General features: G+C 40.3%; 2 protein-coding genes across 2 annotated transcripts; one reads left to right on the plus strand and one right to left on the minus strand.

Moving 5' to 3' along the window:
- Positions 1–892: 892 nt before the first annotated feature.
- On the minus strand, positions 893–3,128 carry POU3F1 (POU class 3 homeobox 1). Its single transcript, XM_069972685.1, has one exon. It carries the CDS (start codon positions 3,104–3,106, stop codon positions 1,979–1,981), a length of 1,128 nt encoding a protein of 375 aa, XP_069828786.1. The 5' UTR covers positions 3,107–3,128; the 3' UTR covers positions 893–1,978.
- Positions 3,129–3,674: 546 nt separating this feature from the next.
- Positions 3,675–25,045, plus strand: LOC138794216 (uncharacterized). The gene is made up of 5 exons (XM_069972997.1): positions 3,675–3,735; positions 5,370–5,433; positions 11,020–11,092; positions 23,576–23,606; positions 24,071–25,045. Exons 1-5 carry the CDS (start codon positions 3,675–3,677, stop codon positions 24,451–24,453), a joined length of 612 nt encoding a protein of 203 aa, XP_069829098.1. The 3' UTR covers positions 24,454–25,045.

Genomic DNA, 25,045 nt, shown 5'->3' on the forward strand with positions numbered 1-25,045 from the left:
GGATCCAGCAAGTTGCAGTACTTGTCCCAGAACCCAGAACAATGGCATATAACTAATAATAATAATAATAATAATAATAATAATACATCTATATAGGAAAATAGACTATATTTGTTATTTCAGACATGATAAATATAAATATTTTGTGAAAATAATTATAAAAGACAAATATTACGCCTCTCTAGCACTATGTATACGACTTATTCCATCTATTATAAAGAAATAAGTTTTAGGTAAAAAAAAGAAAAATAGAGAAGAGACAAATCAGTATCAGCATATGTCCTTAACTGGAAAACTTAGAAAAATAATAAAAAAAAAAAACAATGAATAAAGAAAACTGTACTGATGGTAAAGCTGACAACACATGTTCATTTATTGTCAATTTATTTCATGCATTCCAGTTTTAAGCTATAAAACTGAGCTGATTGACTTTCACACCCTTTTACATGTGGAAAATAAAATAAAATATATTTAAAAGAAAAAAGACACCAGGCTTTCTTGGGATTTCATTTTTATGTAAGTAATACAATATTACTTTCAACATAAATATAAAAAGTAAAATTGCAAATCTACATTTGTAAAAGTTACAAACAGAATTCACCAAACCAAAGGGGGGGAAAAAAAATAAAAAATAAAAATAATAATAATTATAATAATAATAATATATTGCAAAGTAATTTACACAGCCCAAAAAGAAAACAAAAAGGCAAAAATAAATAGAAAGGGGGGGGGGGGGGGTAAGGTTTATATGGAAATAATATTAAAATATTCTCTTAAAATTAGTAATTGTACAAAAGTGTGTAGAATGAAAACAGAACCAAAAATACACAAATTTCAAAAACATACGTATGTATACATATAACACATATTTACAATATTACGTAAAAAAATCTTTTTTTTTTCTCTTTTTTTTTTTTTTTATTTGCTTTATAATGGAATATGCAAGTCTCCTTGTATCCCTTTCCTTATAACTCCCTTTTTTTCCCTTATTTTTATTTTTTTTACAGTATATAACCTACATGTTATAGATTTATGGAGTCATGTAGATAGTTGGCTGTGTAGTCCTGATTTCCCTAAATCATACAGATACAGTAAAGTAATACATTTTGTTTGGCATACTGGTACACCAGGACACTGAAGAAGTGGTGAGATTGTAATATAAGGAGCCTAAATAATCCAAGTACATGATAAATTAATGTGATGAAGAAGAAGAAGACGAAGAAGAAGAAGAAGAAGAAGAAGAAGAAGAAGAAGAAGAAGAGAAAGACAAAGGCGAAGAAGAAGAAAAAGAAGTAGATGAAGAAGAAAAGGCGAAGAAGAAGAAGCTCTAATGTCTATAGGCTACTCACCAAACACTAGCAGGCCATTGTAACCAGACACATGAAGAACCAAGTGAGAAGAACCATAAATACAAAACTTTGGAATATGTATTTGCTTTAATAAAAAACCCAATAAATAAAGGTCATTTTATAGTAGTTTTTTAGCCTCCACTTCTAGGTCAGAGATCTTTCCCTTCCACTGCACTTCAGGAGCTATAGAGTCTAATGAATAAATAACACCTTTTCATTCAGAGCTGCCAAGGATTTTTTTTTTTGTTTTTTTTTAGCAGATTTACATTGTTAATAATAAAAAATATTCACAGTTCTTATAATCTTAATCTATCCCACACTTTTTTTTTTTATTCCTGGTCAATAAATTATCCCCCTCCCCCTTCTCCTTTTACCTTCATGAAGAAGAAACAAGAATAAGTGATGATGATGATGGTGGTGTAGCAAAAAAAAGAAAAAAAAAAAGAATTTGGGGAAGGGACATTGTATTGTAGTAGTGGGTACATGTCCATGTCATCTTCTGCTGTAAGGTCCCTCCAGTCTCTTTCTAGGGGTCCTGTAACTTATTTTTTTTCTTTTGTAAAATCCAAAAGTACTTACTTCACCCCCACCCACCCCCCTTTCACATCCTCTCTTTATATATTTCTTAGTCATTGTACAGAGGTCTGCAGTGTGTGATGGAGTGGAGGGGTCTCTGCTTGTGAATACACATCCTCCATGGGGGGGTGAGGAACCCCTGCTGGGGTCATCCTTTTCTCTTTCTGCCTTCTGTTGCAAAACCAAACTCTCACCACCTCCTTCTCCAACTGGAGACTGTCTGCCAGGCTGGTGATCTCATGGGCTGATGGTTTGGGGCACTTTAAGAAATGGTTCTCCAGTGCCCCCTTCACCCCAACTTCTATGGAGGTCCTCTTCTTCCTTTTCCTCCCCTGGGCTGCGATCTTGTCGAGGTTGGTCGGGCTCCCCGTGGTGGAATCGGTCTCCTCCAGCCATTTGTTCAACAGGGGCTTCAGTTTACACATGTTCTTGAAACTCAGCTGCAACGCTTCAAACCGGCAGATGGTGGTCTGGGAGAAAACGTTGCCGTAGAGGGTGCCCAGGGCCAAGCCAACGTCTGCCTGGGTGAAGCCCAGCTTGATTCTCCTCTGTTTGAACTGCTTGGCGAACTGTTCGAGGTCGTCCGAGCTGGGGGCGTCCTCGTCGGAGTGGTCCTGATGGTGGTTAAGGTGCTGGGGGGGCGACTCGACGTGAGTGTCGTGGACCCCGGGGTCGTCGTGCAAGGGGTCCCTCATGCTGTGGTGCAAGGATGAAGCCTGGGGTGCCAGCATGCCATTCAGGTTTGTATAGGAGGACTGGGAGTAGAGGAGAGGCTGGTGGCTGTTGGAGCTGGGGGACATTGGAGACAAGTGATGCCCCCCGCCCTGTGCCCAGGCATGGGTGCTGGGAGTCTGTTGGTGCACCAGGTGGGACCTGTGGTGGTGGAAGCTGCTGCTCAGGTCCTCTCTGCTGCTCTGCACTCCACCTTTGCTGTGGTCCGTTTGTCCTCCGAGGTGAGAGCCGCTGCCCCAGTCGCTGGTGGGATTGGGCAGCCACTGGTGGTGGGTGAGGCTCATGGGGTGGCCGGCATTGGTGGCCAAGCCTTGCAGGTACTCTTGGTGCATCATCTTCTGCACCTCTCGGTAGGTGGTGCCTTGGTGCATCCTGTCGGAGTCCGGATGCATCAGAGGGTTGGAAGGCAAGGTGTTATTCCTGGGCAGATACTGAGCAGTTGCGGCCATGGCTCCTACTCCTTAACTGGCTGCAAGTTGCCTGCTTTCTGCGCTTTAGGACGCAGCTCCAGCCCTGTGGCCCCGGGCCCCGCCCACCCGCTGCTCCATTGGCTGAGCGGCTGCTGACTGACACTTCCCCGTCGTCTCCCCCGCCGCTGCCATTGGCTGCCCGCGACACATTGACTCTGCGCCTCTCTCTCCCATTGGCGGGCCGCGTTCATTCATGCTGTTTTGGCGAACGACCACGTGGGGGAGTAAGAAGTGTAGTTTTTGCAGTTTACCTAGAGAATCCATTGTAAATAATGCTTTGCCATTCCACATCGGCCTCCGTGCACGGGAGATGGGCAGGTTGGGCTCGGAATGATGCATTATTAATTATTCCTCTTATTATGATACTTGATCAAGGCTAATTGAAAGTGTTCACTGAAAAAGAGAGAGAGAGAGAGAGAGGGGGGGGGGGGGGGAAGAGAAGTCCTGGCACTGCCAGATCTGCTGGGGAGAGGAGGATCGGATCGGCAGCCTGCATGCACACCCTGCACTGGATGGATGTCAAGGAGTGCCGCTCTGAAGCTCTATAATGCAGCCTCCACCAGCCGGCTACAAGCCTGCCAAGCAGATTGCATTGGGAAGGAGTGCAAGTCGGACGATCAGATCGTCGGTTACAGACGATTTCGTCGACTCTAATGATGATGAATCTGCCCTGGGATCCCTTCCTCCCTCCCCCCTCTGCCCTCTCTTCTCCCTCTCTCTAAAGTTGCATTGCATCTACCATAAACTAAAACGACCCCCTCACCTCTAAACTCCACTTTAAGCGAGCAAAGAAACTGGATTTCGTTTCAATTCGTATTGATGTCACTAGATTAAAGTAAGAAGGCGAAGAAGAAGAAAGAGAAGAAAAAGAAGACGAAGAAGAAGAAGAAGAAGAAGAAGAAGAAGAAGAAGAAGAAGAAGAAGAAGAAGAAGGAGAAGAAGAAGAAGGAGAAGGAGAAGAAGGAGAAGAAGAAGAAGGAGAAGGAGAAGAAGGAGAAGAAGAAGAAGAAGAAGAAGAAGAAGAAGAAGAAGAAGAAGAAGAAGAAGAAGGAGAAAAAGAAGAAGGAAAAGAAGAAGAAGAAGAAGAAGGAGAAGAAGAAGAAGAAGGAGAAGAAGAAGAAGAAGAAGAAGAAGAAGAAGGAGAAGAGGAAGGAGAAGAAGAAGAAGAAGAAGAAGAAGAAGAAGAAGAAGAAGAAGAAGAAGAAGAAGAAGAAGAAGAAGGAGAATAAGAAGAAGAAGGAGAAGAAGAAGAAGAAGAAGAAGAAGGAGAAGAAGAAGGTAAATACTTCTTGGCTATATAAGTCTGGAGTATATATATATATATATATATATATATATATGCATTGTGTGGGAGCAGACCAGGACCGCAATCACAGAAGAAGAAGAGGAAGAAGAAGAAGAAGAAGAAGAAGAAGAAGGTAAATGCATGTTTATTTCTTGGCTGTATATATCTGTTTTATATATATATATATATATATATATATATATATATATATATATGTGTGTATATTATGTGTGATATATATATATATATATATATATATATATATATATATATATATATGTGTGTATATTATGTGTGATATATATATATATATATATATATATATATATTTATATATATATATGAGCAGAGCAGGGAAGCAATGCTCTGTGTGCTGCTGGAAAGTTGAGAAATGGAATAATCTTCTATATATTGTAATGAGACTTTCCCCTGATGATCTAATGAAGAGCAGGCAGCCAGTGACAGTCTGTGAAATAGGAGAAGAATAACCATTCCTCCTTCCAGGGCTGGGAGCCTTTCCTCCCCTCCCTGCCTGGTCCTTAAATCAAACTAATATAATTACCCCGACTCTCCAATAAGCACAACTAATTATTCCGAATTAAAGTTTAATCCTGCTGCATCTATCAGGGCTGGAAGAAAAAACAAACTATTTACCAGACTGGCTGTTATTTAAGAAATAAAACTGCATTTTGGTGCCTTTCAAAGTCAATTAGCAGCTGATGGCCATTGCTCTCCCTCTGCCGGGCTCTGCCGCCTTTCTGATTGTTTTTCTGGGCACGTTTTGCCCTAACTGCAAATTACCAGTTGTATGAATTGCAGAGCAGCTGCCATGCACAGAGCAGAGAGGGAGCTGAGCACACTAACACACACTGACACACACACTGACACACACACTGACACACACACTGACACTCACACACACACTCACACACTCAGCTTCCTTCTGCCACCCCACAGCCCGCACCTCACTCCATGGAGGACACTGGCACCCCCAGCTCCATCCTCCAGCCTCAGCACAGGGGTAAGGACTCCAGGATCCAGGGATCCCAGATCACTGCTGCTGCTTCTATACACTGGGGATGGGACTGGCAGCAGTATTAGTGTTTGCTATTGGTATTAGTTTATTATAGTTTATTATTTGCCTTTGGTTTTATAGGTAAATTTATGAACTTTATTATTGGATTGATAGATGATATAACAGATTGTGATGTCATTCATTGCTTTGGACATTGTATTATTATATTGTCGTTGTATTTATTTCTATGTGGCAGGATACAATAACATTACAGTAATTGTAACTATGTATTTGCTCACTCTCTATATATATCTATCTCCTATCTATCTATCTATCTATCTATCTATCTATCTATCTATCTATCTATCTATCTATCTACTATCTCCTATCTATCTATCTATCTATCTATCTATCTATCTATATATCTCCTATCTATCTATCTCCTATCTATCTATCTATCTATCTATCTATCTATCTATCTATCTATCTATCTATCTCCTATCTCCTATCTATCTCCTATCTATCTATCTCCTATCTATCTCCTATCTATCTATCTATCTATCTATCTATCTATCTATCTCCTATCTATCTCCTATCTATCTATCTATCTATCTATCTATCTATCTCCTATCTATCTATCTATCTATCTATCTATCTATCTATCTATCTATCTATCTCCTATCTATCTATCTATCTATCTATCTCCTATCTATCTATCTATCTATTTCTTATCTATCTATCTATCTATCTATCTATCTATCTATCTATCTATCATCGATCTATCTATCTATCTATCTATCTATCTATCTATCTATCTATCATCTATCTTTTATCTATCTATCTTCTATCTATCTATCTATCTATCTATCTATCTATCTATCTATCTATCTATCTCCTATCTATCTATCTATCTATCTATCTATCTATCTATCTATCTCCTATCTATCTATCTATCTATCTATCTATCTCCTATCTATCTATCTATCTATCTATCTATCTATCTATCTATCTATCTCCTATCTATCTATCTATCTATCTATCTATCTATCTCCTATCTATCTATCTATCTATCTATCTATCTATCTATCTCCTATCTATCTATCTATCTATCTATCTATCTATCTATCTATCTATCTATCTCCTATCTATCTATCTATCTATCTATCTATCTATCTATCTATCTATCTCCTATCTATCTATCTATCTATCTATCTATCTATCTATCTATCTCCTATCTATCTATCTATCTATCTATCTATCTATCTATCTATCTATCTCCTATCTATCTATCTATCTCCTATCTATCTATCTATCTATCTATCTCCTATCTATCTATCTATCTATCTATCTATCTATCTATCTATCTCCTATCTATCTATCTATCTATCTCCTATCTATCTATCTATCTATCTATCTATCTATCTATCTATCTATCTATCTATCTCCTATCTATCTATCTATCTATCTATCTATCTATCTATCTATCTATCTCCTATCTATCTATCTATCTCCTATCTATCTATCTATCTATCTATCTATCTATCTATCTATCTATCTATTTTATAGATGTAGGAGAGGTGAACATGTGGACTAACTGTTTACTTTGCGCAGTACGGTGTCTTTTTGGGGTAAATTAACTCAGTAGAAATAACAGATAACGCACCATGATGACACATCTGCTGCTACATAAAAAAACAAAAGAAACAAACAAAAAAAACAACAACCCATATATATATATATATATATATATATATATACATATACATATATATATATATATATATATATATATTATATACACACACACATATAAACCTGTTATGTAAGTTGACTCTACTATATTGTTATACCAGGTCTTATATGTGACACAAGTCAGTGACCTAACACGGAGCCTGAGTGCAGCAATGACCTGCTTTGGCTTTGGCTTTGGCTTTGGCTTTGGGTTTGGGTTTGGCCGCACTTACTTGTTATATTTGGTATCTTCCTAATTTCCTCAGGTCCGGTCATCTTAGTCCTCTCTTCTCCAAACTTATACTAAGTAACCTGCCAACAGATGATGTGTCCTGTATTTGTCTTAGAGGATCCCTTTAAGAACCTTCCAGTAAACATTGCTTTTCTCATTCAAAGTTATTATGAGCGACTCCAATATTCTTTGATTCCTCTTTACAGTTCTTCTAATTTGTAGACATGAAAAGCTGGCAAGATGGTTGGACGGCCGTGAAAAGAAAGACTGGCTGTTGTGCTATTACAGGGACAGGCAGTAAAAGTTGGTTATAAGTGTCCAGATTGGCCATTGTGTAGAATATGGCCTTGTCTTTGTGAAGAGACATATTTGTCAGGATCCCAATGGTAACTATGGTGAGAGAATTAAAGGCCTTACAGAAAGCGAGCTGAATAGCATTCACCCAGAGATAGAGAGGAAGAATGAGAGAGGGAGAGATAGAGAGAAGCAGAGAGCACTGGGGAACCTCCAGCCCACACTCCATGGACACAGCCATTAGTTATGTCCGCCTGGGATGTGTCAGACATACATGACCGGTGCCGTGTGAATCCAACATAATAGATAGAAAAATCATCATAATAATATTTACAACTTAAAAGAAAAAAATCTCTAACATAATCCGTCATATAGAGCAGGAAGTTTGCTGCCTGTCCCAGTGTTTCCTGCAGGTATCAGCGTCTACAGCTCCAGCAATCACATAGAAATAAGAGGATAGAAATACATGTACCCCATGATTCTATTGAGGAGCAACTGTACCCTGTTATCTCATTCTTACCCCATCCCCCATCAGGTAATAATGTACCCCATCAGGTAATAGTGTACCCCATCAGATAATAGTGTACCCCATTCCCCATCAGATAATAGTGTACCCCATCAGGTAATAGTGTACCCCATTCCCCATCAGATAATAGTGTACCCCATTCCCCATCAGATAATAGTGTACCCCATCAGGTAATAGTGTACCCCATTCCTCCATCAGATAATAGTGTACCCCATTCCCCATCAGATAATAGTGTACCCCATTCCTCCATCAGATAATAGTGTACCCCATTCCTCCATCAGGTAATAGTGTACCCCATTCCTCCATCAGGTAATAGTGTACCCCATTCCCCATCAGATAATAGTGTACCCCATTCCCCATCAGATAATAGTGTACCCAATTCCTCCATCAGATAATAGTGTACCCCATTCCTCCATCAGATAATAGTGTACCCCATTCCCCATCAGATAATAGTGTACCCCATTCCTCCATCAGATAATAGTGTACCCCATTCCTCCATCAGATAATAGTGTACCCCATTCCTCCATCAGGTAATAGTGTACCCCATTCCCCATCAGATAATAGTGTACCCCATTCCCCATCAGATAATAGTGTACCCAATTCCTCCATCAGATAATAGTGTACCCCATTCCTCCATCAGATAATAGTGTACCCCATTCCTCCATCAGATAATAGTGTACCCCATTCCCCATCAGATAATAGTGTACCCCATTCCTCCATCAGGCAATAGTGTACCCCATTCCTCCATCAGATAATAGTGTACCCCATTCCTCCATCAGATAATAGTGTACCCCATTCCTCCATCAGATAATAGTGTACCCCATTCCCCCATCAGGTAATAGTGTACCCCATTCCTCTATCAGGTAATTCTGTACCCCATTAGGTAATAGTGTACCCCATTCCCCCAGCAGGTTATAGTGTACCCCATTCCTCCATCAGATAATAGTGTACCCCATTCCTCCATCAGGTAATAGTGTACCCCATTCCTCTATCAGGTAATTCTGTACCCCATTAGGTAATAGTGTACCCCATCCCCCCATTAGGTAGTAGTGTACCCCATTCCCCCAGCAGGTAATAGTGTACCCCATTCCTCCATCAGGTAATAGTGTACCCCATTCCTCCATCAGGTGATAGTGTACCCCAATCCCCCATCGGGTAATAGTGTACCCCATTCCCCCAGCAGGTAATAGTGTACCCCATTCCTCTATCAGGTAATAGTGTACCCCATTTCCCCATCAGGTAGTAGTGTACCCCATTCCCCCAGCAGGTAATAGTGTACCCCATTCCCCCATCAGGTAGTAGTGTACCCCATCCCCCCATCAGGTGATAGTGTACCCCATTCCTCCATCAGGTGATAGTGTACCCCATCCCCCCATCAGGTGATAGTGTACCCCATTCCTCCATCAGGCAATAGTGTACCCCATCCCCCCATCAGGTAATAGTGTACCCCATTCCTCCATCAGGTGATAGTGTACCCCATCCCCCCATCAGGTAATAGTGTACCCCATTCCTCCATCAGGCAATAGTGTACCCCATCCCCCCATCAGGTAATAGTGTACCCCATTCCTCCATCAGGCAATAGTGTACCCCATCCCCCCATCAGGTGATAGTGTACCCCATTCCTCCATCAGGTAATAGTGTACCCCATCCCCCCATCAGGTGATAGTGTACCCCATTCCTCCATCAGGTGATAGTGTACCCCATCCCCCCATCAGGTAATAGTGTACCCCGTTCCCCCATCAGGTGATAGTGTACCCCATTCCTCCATCAGGAAATAGTGTACCCCATCAGGTAATAGTGTACCCCATTCCTCCATCAGGTGATAGTGTACCCCATCCCCCCATCAGGTAATAGTGTACCCCATCCCCCCATCAGGTGATAGTGTACCCCATTCCTCCATCAGGTAATAGTGTACCCCATTCCTCCATTAGGTGATAGTGTACCCCATTCCTCCATCAGGTGATAGTGTACCCCATCAGGTAATAGTGTACCCCATTCCTCCATCAGGTAATAGTGTACCCCATCCCCCCATCAGGTGATAGTGTACCCCATTCCTCCATCAGGTGATAGTGTACCCCATCCCCCCATCAGGTAATAGTGTACCCCGTTCCCCCATCAGGTGATAGTGTACCCCATTCCTCCATCAGGAAATAGTGTACCCCATCAGGTAATAGTGTACCCCATTCCTCCATCAGGTGATAGTGTACCCCATCCCCCCATCAGGTAATAGTGTACCCCATCCCCCCATCAGGTGATAGTGTACCCCATTCCTCCATCAGGTAATAGTGTACCCCATTCCTCCATTAGGTGATAGTGTACCCCATTCCTCCATCAGGTGATAGTGTACCCCATTTCTCCATCAGGTGATAGTGTACCCCATTTCTCCATCAGGTGATAGTGTACCCCATCAGGTAATAGTGTACCCCATTCCTCCATCAGGTGATAGTGTACCCCATCAGGTAATAGTGTACCCCATTCCTCCATCAGGTAATAGTGTACCCCATTCCTCCATCAGGTGATAGTGTACCCCATCCCCCCATCAGGTAATAGTGTACCCCATTCCTCCATCAGGTAATAGTGTACCCCATTTCTCCATCAGGTGATAGTGTACCCCATCAGATAATAGTGTACCCCATTTCTCCATCAGGTGATAGTGTACCCCATTCCTCCATCAGGTAATAGTGTACCCCATTCCCATTGACACTAGGAGTGGCGGCCATATCATCATCGCTTAGAGTTTATAAATTCAGCTTCTTCTCTGCAGCCCCCAACATCATTGTCTGGGATTTAACTCTTTCTTCTGTCACAGGAACCGGACACTGCGAGCGCCACCTGCAAGACACAGGATTCCCTCACCGGGGGACAGAGCGACAGCGTATAAGGTGGGAATACTCATCTCTTTACCAGATTATATTTTTTCTCTTCTCTTCTCATCTATCTATCTATCTATCTATCTATCTATCTCCTATCTATCTATCTATCTATCTATCTATCTATCTCCTATCTATCTATCTATCTATCTATCTATCTCCTATCTATCTATCTATCTATCTATCTATCTTCTATCTATCTATCTATCTATCTATCTATCTATCTCCTATCTATCTATCTATCTATCTATCTATCTATCTATCTATCTTCTATCTATCTCCTATCTATCTCCTATCTATCTATCTATCTATCTATCTATCTATCTATCTATTTATCTATCTATCTATCTATCTTCTATCTATCTATCTATCTATCTATCTATCTATCTATCTATCTTCTATCTCCTATCTATCTATCTATCTATCTATCTATCATCTATCTATCTATCTATCTATCTATCTATCTATCTATCTATCTATCTTCTATCTCCTATCTATCTATCTATCTATCTATCTATCTATCTATCTATCTATCTATCATCTATCTATCTATCTATCTATCTATCTATCTCCTATCTATCTATCTATCTATCTATCTATCTATCTATCTATCTCCTATCTATCTCCTATCTATCTATCTATCTATCTATCTATCTATCTATCTCCTATCTATCTATCTATCTATCTATCTATCTATCTATCTATCTCCTATCTATCTATCTCCTATCTATCTCCTATCTATCTCCTATCTATCTCCTATCTATCTATCTATCTCCTATCTATCTATCTATCTATCTATCTATCTATCTATCTATCTATCTATCTTCTATCTATCTATCTATCTATCTATCTCCTATCTATCTCCTATCTATCTATCTATCTATCTATCTATCTATCTATCTATCTATCTATCTCCTATCTATCTATCTATCTATCTATCTATCTATCTCCTATCTATCTATCTATCTATCTATCTATCTATCTATCTATCTCCTATCTATCTATCTATCTATCTATCTATCTATCTATCTATCTATTATCTATCTCCTATCTATCTCCCATCTATCTATCTATCTATCTCCTATCTATCTATCTATCTATCTATCTATCTATCTATCTATCTATCTATCTATCTTTTTATGTATTCATCTTATAATACATAACGTCAAGCATCTCTGTATGTGTTATTGCTGGTGCACATTACTGGATTTATTGAAACTTTATCTTCCTTATAGGAAATATAGGAATATATTGGACACTGTATATATTGCCCCATGTGATCCCAATGCTTTATGTCCTTATAGAATGGCTGTGACCTGTGCAGGTATAGTGGGTGCAGGAGGTGACGCGGCCCCCTGCACAGGAGCGTCTGCCATACACTTACTGCTACAGGTCTCTCAGGGTAAAGTCACCTTGAACAATCTGGGTCTAGGGGCCCTATTACTCCGGACGATTATCGTTCAGATTATCGTTAAATCGTTTGAATCTAAAAGATAATCATTCGGTTGAAATGCAGTTAACGATTAACGACCGAACGAAAAATCTTTGATCGCTTAATAAGACCTGGAACTATTTTTATCGTTGCACGTTCGCAAATGGTTCGCATTGAATAAGACGTTGTTCGGTCGTTCGCAGTAGATACGAGCGCAATAGCGAAGAAGAACTGATCGCAAATACGATTATAAGTAACGATTATCGTTCCATGGAAATGAGTGAACGATTTCAGGTCTTTCACAACATCAGTCGTTTGAGATCGTTTATCGTTAACGATTATGTGAACGATAATCGTCCCGTGGAATAGGGCCCTAAGGCTGCGGTCACACACAGCTTTTCCCTCAGTCTTTTGGTCAGTAATTTATCAACCAAAACCAAGAGTGGAACTGACAGGGCAAAATTATAATGGAAAGGTTTGCAGTTTCTGTTTTTTTTAAACTTATTCCTGGTTTGGGTTGAAAAAATACGGACAGAAATGCTCTGTGTGAACATAGCCTTAGTCTGATATTAGAAATATCTGAAATATAGAATATAGAAACATAGATGACTGTGGCCAGGTAGATCTATATATATATATATATACACCAGGCAGGTTACATTCTGTTATTGTAGATTTACCAACCACATCTGCTGGAGGTTTGTTCCAAGCATCTACTACTCTTTCAGTAAAGTAAAATTTTCTCGCGTTTCTTCTGATCTTTCCCCCAGTAACCTCTCACTGACCGAGCTTTGTGGTAGATCTTATATATGAATATCTCGGTTTATGTGATGTTCGTGTTGTTTGGCAGATAGAGAAGAATGATGAGAACTCCGCTGTGTAATCTGCCTGGGGGGTTCATTTACTTTAGTAACACGGAGTTTACTTACTGGTCAGGTGGCGCCAGGTGACTATATCCTTGGGGTCTCTTACATAGGCCAGCCATAGTCCCAGTATACAGCTATCTGTGTGTGTTACTATAGTCTCAGTATATATCTACCTGTGATGTGTTACTATAGTCTCAGTATACAGCTACCTGTGATGTGTTCTGTATATAGTCTCAGTATACAGCTACCTGTGATGTGTTCTGTATATAGTCTCAGTATACAGCTACCTGTGATGTGTTCCCTATAGTCTCAGTATACAGCTACCTGTGATGTGTTCTCTATAGTCTCAGTATACAGCTACCTGTGATGTGTTCTCTATAGTCTCAGTATACAGCTACCTGTGATGTGTTCCCTATAGTCTCAGTATACAGCTACCTGTGATGTGTTCTGTATATAGTCTCAGTATACAGCTACCTGTGATGTGTTCCCTATAGTCTCAGTATACAGCTACCTGTGATGTGTTCTGTATATAGTCTCAGTATACAGCTACCTGTGATGTGTTCTGTATATAGTCTCAGTATACAGCTACCTGTGATGTGTTCCCTATAGTCTCAGTATACAGCTACCTGTGATGTGTTCTGTATATAGTCTCAGTATACAGCTACCTGTGATGTGTTCTGTATATAGTCTCAGTATACAGCTACCTGTGATGTGTTCTGTATATAGTCTCAGTATACAGCTACCTGTGATGTGTTCTGTATAGTCTCAGTATACAGCTACCTGTGATGTGTTCTGTATATAGTCTCAGTATACAGCTACCTGTGATGTGTTCCCTATAGTCTCATTATACAGCTACCTGTGATGTGTTCTGTATATAGTCTCAGTATACAGCTACCTGTGATGTGTTCTCTATAGTCTCAGTATACAGCTACCTGTGATGTGTTCTGTATATAGTCTCAGTATACAGCTACCTGTGATGTGTTCTGTACAGTCTCAGTATACAGCTATCTGTGATGTGTTCCCTATAGTCTCAGTATACAGCTACCTGTGATGTGTTACTATAGTCTCAGTATACAGCTACCTGTGATGTGTTCCCTATAGTCTCAGTATACAGCTACCTGTGATGTCTTCTGTGTAGTCTCAGTATACAGCTACCTGTGATGTCTTCTGTGTAGTCTCAGTATACAGCTACCTGTGATGTGTTACTATAGTCTCAGTATACAGCTACCTGTGATGTGTTCCCTATAGTCTCAGTATACAGCTACCTGTGATGTGTTCCCTATAGTCTCAGTATACAGCTACCTGTGATGTGTTCTGTATATAGTCTCAGTATACAGCTACCTGTGATGTGTTCTGTATATAGTCTCAGTATACAGCTACCTGTGATGTGTTCTCTATAGTCTCAGTATACAGCTACCTGTGATGTGTTCTGTATATAGTCTCAGTATACAGCTACCTGTGATGTGTTCCCTATAGTCTCAGTATACAGCTACCTGTGATGTGTTCTGTATGTAGTCTCAGTATACAGCTACCTGTGATGTGTTCTGTATATAGTCTTAGTATACAGCTACCTGTGATGTGTTCTGTATATAGTCTCAGTATACAGCTACCTATGATGTGTTCTGTATATAGTCTCAGTATACAGCTACCTGTGATGTGTTCTGTATATAGTCTCAGTATACAGCTACTTGTGATGTGTTACTATAGTCTCAGTATACAGCTACCTGTGATGTGTTCTCTATAGTCTCAGTATACAGCTACCTGTGATGTGTTCCCTATAGTCTCAGTATACAGCTACCTGTGATGTGTTCCCTATAGTCTCAGTATACAGCTACCTGTGATGTGTTCTGTATATAGTCTCAGTATACAGCTACCTATGATGTGTTCTGTATATAGTCTCAGTATACAGCTACCTGTGATGTGTTCTGTATATAGTCTCAGTATACAGCTACCTGTGATGTGTTCCCTATAGTCTCAGTATACAGCTACCTGTGATGTGTTCTCTATAGTCTCAGTATACAGCTACCTGTGATGTGTTCTGTATATAGTCTCAGTATACAGCTACCTGTGATGTGTTCTGTATATAGTCTCAGTATACAGCTACCTGTGATGTGTTCCCTATAGTCTCAGTATACAGCTACCTGTGATGTGTTCCCTATAGTCCTCAGTATACAGCTACCTGTGATGTGTTCTGTATATAGTCTCAGTATACAGCTACCTGTGATGTGTTCTGTATATAGTCTCAGTATACAGCTACCTATGATGTGTTCTGTATATAGTCTCAGTATACAGCTACCTGTGATGTGTTCTGTATATAGTCTCAGTATACAGCTACCTGTGATGTGTTCCCTATAGTCTCAGTATACAGCTACCTGTGATGTGTTCCCTATAGTCTCAGTATACAGCTACCTGTGATGTGTTCTGTATATAGTCTCAGAATACAGCTACCTGTGATGTGTTCTGTATATAGTCTCAGTATACAGCTACCTGTGATGTGTTCTGTATATAGTCTCAGTATACAGCTACCTGTGATGTGTTCTGTATAGTCTCAGTATACAGCTACCTGTGATGTGTTCTGTATATAGTCTCAGTATACAGCTACCTGTGATGTGTTCCCTATAGTCTCATTATACAGCTACCTGTGATGTGTTCTGTATATAGTCTCAGTATACAGCTACCTGTGATGTGTTCTCTATAGTCTCAGTATACAGCTACCTGTGATGTGTTCTGTATATAGTCTCAGTATACAGCTACCTGTGATGTGTTCTGTACAGTCTCAGTATACAGCTACCTGTGATGTGTTCTGTATAGTCTCAGTATACAGCTACCTGTGATGTGTTCTGTACATAGTCTCAGTATACAGCTACCTGTGATGTGTTCTGTATATAGTCTCAGTTTACAGCTACCTGTGATGTGTTCTGTATATAGTCTCAGTATACAGCTACCTGTGATGTGTTCTGTATATAGTCTCATTATACAGCTACCTGTGATGTGTTCTGTATATAGTCTCAGTATACAGCTACCTGTGATGTGTTCTGTATAGTCTCAGTATACAGCTACCTGTGATGTGTTCTGTATATAGTCTCAGTATACAGCTACCTGTGATGTGTTCTGTATATAGTCTCAGTATACAGCTACCTGTGATGTGTTCCCTATAGTCTCAGTATACAGCTACCTGTGATGTGTTCTGTATATAGTCTCAGTATACAGCTACCTGTGATGTGTTCTGTATATAGTCTCAGTATACAGCTACCTGTGATGTGTTCCCTATAGTCTCAGTATACAGCTACCTGTGATGTGTTATCTATAGTCTCATTATACAGCTACCTGTGATGTGTTCTGTATATAGTCTCAGTATACAGCTACCTGTGATGTGTTCTGTATATAGTCTCAGTATACAGCTACCTGTGATGTGTTCTGTATATAGTCTCAGTATACAGCTACCTGTGATGTGTTCTGTATAGTCTCAGTATACAGCTACCTGTGATGTGTTCTGTATATAGTCTCAGTATACAGCTACCTGTGATGTGTTCTGTATATAGTCTCAGTATACAGCTACCTGTGATGTGTTCTGTATTGTCTCAGTATACAGCTACCTGTGATGTGTTCTGTATATAGTCTCAGTATACAGCTACCTGTGATGTGTTCTGTATATAGTCTCAGTATACAGCTGCCTGTGATGTGTTCTGTATATAGTCTCAGTATACAGCTACCTGTGATGTGTCCTATATAGTCTCAGTATACAGCTACCTGTGATGTGTTCTGTATATAGTCTCAGTATACAGCTGCCTGTGATGTGTTCTGTATATAGTCTCAGTATACAGCTACCTGTGATGTGTCCTATATAGTCTCAGTATACAGCTACCTGTGATGTGTTCTCTATAGTCTCAGTATACAGCTACCTGTGATGTGTTCTCTATAGTCTCAGTTTACAGCTACCTGTGATGTGTTCTCTATAGTCTCAGTATACAGCTACCTGTGATGTGTTCTGTATATAGTCTCAGTATACAGCTACCTGTGATGTGTTCCCTATAGTCTCAGTATACAGCTACCTGTGATGTGTTCTGTATATAGTCTCAGTATACAGCTACCTGTGATGTGTTCTGTATAGTCTCAGTATACAGCTACCTGTGATGTGTTCTGTATATAGTCTCAGTATACAGCTACCTGTGATGTGTTCTGTATATAGTCTCAGTATACAGCTACCTGTGATGTGTTCTCTATAGTCTCAGTATACAGCTACCTGTGATGTGTTCCCTATAGTCTCAGTATACAGCTACCTGTGATGTGTTCTCTATAGTCTCAGTATACAGCTACCTGTGATGTGTTCTGTATATAGTCTCAGTATACAGCTACCTGTGATGTGTTCTGTATATAGTCTCAGTATACAGCTACCTGTGATGTGTTCTGTATAGTCTCAGTATACAGCTACCTGTGATGTGTTCTGTATAGTCTCAGTATACAGCTACCTGTGATGTGTTCTGTATAGTCTCAGTATACAGCTACCTGTGATGTGTTCTGTATAGTCTCAGTATACAGCTACCTGTGATGTGTTCTGTACATAGTCTCAGTATACAGCTACCTGTGATGTGTTCTGTATATAGTCTCAGTATACAGCTACCTGTGATGTGTTCTGTATATAGTCTCAGTATACAGCTACCTGTGATGTGTTCTGTATATAGTCTCAGTATACAGCTACCTGTGATGTGTTACTATAGTCTCAGTATACAGCTACCTGTAATGTGTTCTGTATATAGTCTCAGTATACAGCTACCTGTGATGTGTTCTGTATATAGTCTCAGTATACAGCTACCTGTGATGTGTTCCGTATAGTCTCAGTATACAGCTACCTGTGATGTGTTACTATAGTCTCAGTATACAGCTACCTGTGATGTGTTCTGTATGTAGTCTCAGTATACAGCTACCTGTGATGTGTTCCCTATAGTCTCAGTATACAGCTACCTGTGATGTGTTCTCTATAGTCTCAGTATACAGCTACCTGTGATGTGTTCTGTATAGTCTCAGTATACAGCTACCTGTGATGTGTTCTGTATAGTCTCAGTATACAGCTACCTGTGATGTGTTCTGTACATAGTCTCAGTATACAGCTACCTGTGATGTGTTCTGTATATAGTCTCAGTATACAGCTACCTGTGATGTGTTCTGTATATAGTCTCAGTATACAGCTACCTGTGATGTGTTCTGTATATAGTCTCAGTATACAGCTACCTGTGATGTGTTCTGTATATAGTCTCAGTATACAGCTACCTGTGATGTATTATCTATAGTCTCAGTATACAGCTACCTGTGTGTGTTACTATAGTCTCAGTATACAGCTACCTGTGATGTGTTCTGTATATAGTCTCAGTATACAGCTACCTGTGATGTGTTCTGTATAGTCTCAGTATACAGCTACCTGTGATGTGTTCTGTATATAGTCTCAGTATACAGCTACCTGTGATGTGTTCTGTATAGTCTCAGTATACAGCTACCTGTGATGTGTTCCCTATAGTCTCAGTATACAGCTACCTGTGATGTGTTACTATAGTCTCAGTATACAGCTACCTGTGATGTGTTCTGTATGTAGTCTCAGTATACAGCTACCTGTGATGTGTTCCCTATAGTCTCAGTATACAGCTACCTGTGATGTGTTCTGTATATAGTCTCAGTATACAGCTACCTGTGATGTGTTCTGTATATAGTCTCAGTATACAGCTACCTGTGATGTGTTCTGTATATAGTCTCAGTATACAGCTACCTGTGATGTGTTCTGTATAGTCTCAGTATACAGCTACCTGTGATGTGTTCTCTATAGTCTCAGTATACAGCTACCTGTGATGTGTTCTGTATATAGTCTCAGTATACAGCTACCTGTGATGTGATCTGTATAGTCTCAGTATACAGCTACCTGTGATGTGTTCTGTATATAGTCTCAGTATACAGCTACCTGTGATGTGTTCCCTATAGTCTCAGTATACAGCTACCTGTGATGTGTTCTGTATATAGTCTCAGTATACAGCTACCTGTGATGTGTTCTGTATATAGTCTCAGTATACAGCTACCTGTGATGTGTTCTGTATATAGTCTCAGTATACAGCTACCTGTGATGTGTTCTCTATAGTCTCAGTATACAGCTACCTGTGATGTGTTCTCTATAGTCTCAGTATACAGCTACCTGTGATGTGTTCCCTATAGTCTCAGTATACAGCTGCCTGTGATGTGTTCTGTATATAGTCTCAGTATACAGCTACCTGTGATGTGTTCCCTATAGTCTCAGTATACAGCTACCTGTGATGTGTTCTCTATAGTCTCAGTATACAGCTACCTATGATGTGTTCTGTATAGTCTCAGTATACAGCTACCTGTGATGTGTTCCCTATAGTCTCAGTATACAGCTACCTATGATGTGTTCTGTATATAGTCTCAGTATACAGCTACCTGTGATGTGTTCTGTATATAGTCTCAGTACACAGCTACCTGTGATGTGTTCTGTATATAGTCTCAGTATACAGCTACCTATGATGTGTTCTGTATATAGTCTCAGTATACAGCTACCTGTACAGTATAAACCTCCATCTTGGTTTTTTATGGTGTATAAGTCAATTCCCTGTGCAGATAAATGTATAAATCATCTGAAAAAAACACACAGCTGATGCGTCAGTTCGGCCGTTACCCTAGAAAGTGACACAGCAACAGGTCCGTGACGACAGCGACGGACGTGCGCTCTCTGACTAATAATATCTCGTTTTGGCATATAGTGAATTACGCCCAGTGGCTCCTACCAGCAGTGTATGCTGATACAGCAGAGCTGGGTTTGTCATTTGGTATATCATTATATACCGGACTGAATTTACTATTATTGCAGCACGGAAGGGTTAAAAGGCAAAGTCAGCTCTGCTACATGTAAAGTCAGCTCTGCTACATGTATAGTCAGCTCTGCTATATGTATAGTCAGCTCTGCTATATGTATAGTCAGCTCTGCTACATGTATAGTCAGCTCTGCTATATGTATAGTCAGCTCTGCTATATGTATAGTCAGCTCTGCTACATGTATAGTCAGCTCTGCTATATGTATAGTCAGCTCTGCTACATGTATACTCAGCTTTGCTACATGTATAGTCAGCTCTGCTACATGTATAGTCAGCTCTGCTATATGTATAGTCAGCTCTGCTACATGTATAGTCAGCTCTGCTATATGTATAGTCAGCTCTGCTACATGTATAGTCAGCTCTGCTATATGTATAGTCAGCTCTGCTACATGTATAGTCAGCTCTGCTATATGTATAGTCAGCTCTGCTACATGTATAGTCAGCTCTGCTATATGTATAGTCAGCTCTGCTACATGTATAGTCAGCTCTGCTATATGTATAGTCAGCTCTGCTACATGTATAGTCAGCTCTGCTATATGTATAGTCAGCTCTGCTACATGTATAGTCAGCTCTGCTATATGTATAGTCAGCTCTGCTACATGTATAGTCAGCTCTGCTACATGTATAGTCAGCTCTGCTATATGTATAGTCAGCTCTGCTACATGTATAGTCAGCTCTGCTACATGTATAGTCAGCTCTGCTACATGTATAGTCAGCTCTGCTATATGTATAGTCAGCTCTGCTATATGTATAGTCAGCTCTGCTACATGTATAGTCAGCTCTGCTATATGTATAGTCAGCTCTGCTACATGTATAGTCAGCTCTGCTATATGTATAGTCAGCTCTGCTACATGTATAGTCAGCTCTGCTACATGTATAGTCAGCTCTGCTACATGTATAGTCAGCTCTGCTATATGTATAGTCAGCTCTGCTATATGTATAGTCAGCTCTGCTACATGTATAATCAGCTCTGCTACATGTATAGTCAGCTCTGCTACATGTATAGTCAGCTCTGCTATATGTATAGTCAGCTCTGCTACATGTATAGTCAGCTCTGCTACATGTATAGTCAGCTCTGCTATATGTATAGTCAGCTCTGCTATATGTATAGTCAGCTCTGCTATATGTATAGTCAGCTCTGCTATATGTATAGTCAGCTCTGCTACATGTATAGTCAGCTCTGCTACATGTATAGTCAGCTCTGCTACATGTATAGTCAGCTCTGCTACATGTATAGTCAGCTCTGCTACATCTATACTGAGCGCATGGCAAGATGTGAACTTTACTGAGTATAATCCATAAAAAAGGTTAATAACAATGAGGATAGATGTGTCATGTAGGAAACAGACTCTATCCACCCTGTAATTGGCTTTTTATATTCCTTTACGTTCTTAGATATGGATTAGCCCCCATGATATAGTCTTTAGGGGAACATGGCTGGATGACTACAAGAAGGAACCGATGCGGGTTTAACTAATATAATAAATAGATACAGACTAATAAAAGTCATTGTCTATGTGCACTATGTGTTCTAGGTGTCTGTATTCTCTATTTTCTATGTGTACTATGTGTATGTATTTTCTATTGTCTATGTGTTCTATGTGTATGTATTTTCTATTGTCTATGTGTTCTATGTGTATGTATTTTCTATTGTCTATGTGTTCCTAGGTGGTTTATATAGGAAATACCATCACTGGGAGGGGCGACTGACGTCCATTGTTCATGTGTCAGGTAAAACATTTGGGTCAGTTCAGAATAGAATCGACCAGGATCTTTCTGGCCACAGTATATATTATATTATATTATATTACATTATATTATATTATAAAATAAACTATGGTCAGCTATTCTTGAAGTACCTGCAAGAAGTTAGTTAAATGGTCAGAAGAGAGATATGTTGTGGATTGTCTAGGGCTCCATACATACAATACTAATGCCATGTACACCTCTGCAGTAATTCTGCAATGTGAACACGCCCTGAGCAGGAGCGCGGCCGTGTAACTGTCTCCTATGTGCAGAGTGTCAGGTATCTGTAGGGATTGCAGCAGCTCACCTGCCGCCTGCACCTGGCTACAATGCCGCACATAGACCAGGAATACCAACCATTCAGCTTTTCCTTATAGTTTTCTTCCATATCTAAAGGAAAGAACCCCTGATAATGAACCCCATTCACTTCTATGGGCTGCAGAATACGTCCGCTTCCATTACTTTGTATCTGTCTAGTAAATATCGGATTTACTGGATGCTTAAAATTGGAAGCAATAAACGTGTGTGAATGTAGCCTAAGCTGCCGACCATAGTGCCATCCAGCTGCACAGCGTCACCGCCATACCTGTCTGTACATGATGGTAAGAGATAAAAATAAAAACGCAGGGGTATATATTACCAGCGCTGCCAAAATTATCCAAAGATAGCCGGATGTGGTAAGACAATAGGTTTATTCTTAAAAGCACAACTATGACGCGTTTCGGAGACTATTAGGTCTCCTTTCTCAAAAATAAAGATGCACTTTATTTTTGAGAAAGGAGACCTAATAGTCTCCGAAACGCGTCATAGTTGTGCTTTTAAGAATAAACCTATTGTCTTACCACATCCGGCTATCTTTGGATAATTTTGGCAGCGCTGGTAATATATACCCCTGCGTTTTTATTTTTATCTCTTACCTATACTTGTCCTCACGGGCCCCTCTACTTGGGAGTAACCCGTTTTTGGGTATCATCAGCTTCAGCAGCCATTATCCTAGCCACCACATACCTCGGACCTTTCACAGGACCCCCAGTACCCCCACGGACAGTGAGGGGTGATACGCACAAAGCCCAAGGGGCAACAAGGTGAGCAACCTTCTATCTCTCTATCATCCTATATATTTGTCAGTATTACACGAGGCGCCGGGCCTTTTTTCCTTTTCTTTTATTCTGTACATGATGGTCACATGGGAAATATCTGGCACTTATATATATATATATATATATATATATATATATATATATATATATCGGTGAAATAAGAGGAACCGTACACAATGTCCCGGCTAGAAAAGAGATGTTTCCATTTATCCATTATTGAAAATTTATATGTAAACCTACGAATGCTGCATGTTATCCAATATCTATCTATCTATCTATCTATCTATCTATCTATCTATCTCTCATCTATCTATCTATCTATCTATCTATCTATCTATCTATCTATCTATCTCCTATCTATCTATCTATCTATCTATCTATCTATCTATCTATCTATCTATCTATCTATCCATCCATCCATCCTTTAGATTGTTTAACTCTGTTAACTTTGCTAAAAGAACTCTATCTACTTTGTATTGCAGAAACCTAAAATCTCAAATGGACTGACAAGAGGTATCCTTTTCTTCTCTCCCTTTCTTTCTCCCCCTTTCCTTCTCTCCCTTTCCTTCTCTCCCTTTCCTTCTCCCCCTTTCCTTCTCCCCCTTTTCTTCTCTCCCTTTCCTTCTCCCCCTTTCCTTCTCCCCCTTTCCTTCTCTCCCTTTCCTTCTCTCCCTTTCCTTCTCCCCCTTTCCTTCTCCCCCTTTCCTTCTCCCCCTTTCCTTCTCCCCCTTTCCTTCTCTCCCTTTCCTTCTCTCCCTTTCCTTCTCCCCCTTTCCTTCTCCCCCTTTCCTTCTCTCCCTTTCCTTCTCTCCCTTTCCCTCTCCCCCTTTCCCTCTCCCCCTTTCCTTCTCCCCCTTTCCTTCTCTCCCTTTCCTTCTCTCCCTTTCCTTCTCTTCCTTCTCACAGCTTGTATATAGCCAGGATATATGTTTCCATGACGGTATTTAATTTAAGGTGACCCCCCTCCTCTATCCCAGGCGCGGCCGTTGTTCTCCATTGTGTGCAGCTTGTGCCTGAGCTCAGGACAGATCACCCAGTGCGGAGGGATGGCGTCCTCAGTCACACACAGCGCTGCCGGGCGTCCTACACATACAAGGTGCTGCTCATCTGCTTTATTGCACAACCACAAAAAATGCCAAAACAAATAGAACTCCCTCTAAACCTAAATAAAGGAGGAGGATTAGAAAAGGAAAAACAAGCGACATCTGCGCGAGAACAGGGCGAGAAGAGGGGTGTGTGCTGGGACGTGGTGGGAGCCAAGGAAAAGTGCCTGCAAAGGGAATACCGGGATCCTGGCCACTGTCACGAGCCACAAGTATTCCCTGATATACAGTACAATGAACGGCCAATGAGGGGCTGACGTGGCCGTTACTCACCGCTCACAATGTGTAGGTGTAATGGCACCCCGCCTGGTCGGCTCTTCATAAAAGTCACGATTTTATGATATATTTATAGCAAGGTCAAACTTTATTCACGTATGTTAGAGCGATGCTTCGTCTTCGTGTTTTCTATATACAGGTGAGGGTCCCATTAGAAGAAACGATTGTTAACGACTAACGATTAACAATAAATGATCCCAAATTAGATTGTTTATCGTTAACTTCGCCCAATCGAACGATTAACAATTTCGAAATAAAGATGTGTTTTTATAACGATTGGCGTTTAGACGGAACGATATATTGTTTGGAAAATTTGTTATTACGATCGTTTTTAAGATCGCTTAAGCCCATCTCACACATAGGGGGAATCGGTGAAACACCGTGTACACGAAGCGATCTGCGATTTTTTTACAAACGACCAACGACGACTTGAGAAAATGTTAAAAGATCAAAATGAACGATTTCTCGCTCGTCGCTTTATCGTTCGCTGTGTTTACACGAGCCAACTATCGCTTAATTGGGATTGTTATCGCGGAAATTCGAACAATAATTCCATGTAAACGCAGCAAAACC

This window comes from Dendropsophus ebraccatus, chromosome 5 (genome assembly GCF_027789765.1).
Source record: "Dendropsophus ebraccatus isolate aDenEbr1 chromosome 5, aDenEbr1.pat, whole genome shotgun sequence".
Classification (NCBI taxonomy): Eukaryota; Metazoa; Chordata; class Amphibia; order Anura; family Hylidae; genus Dendropsophus; species Dendropsophus ebraccatus.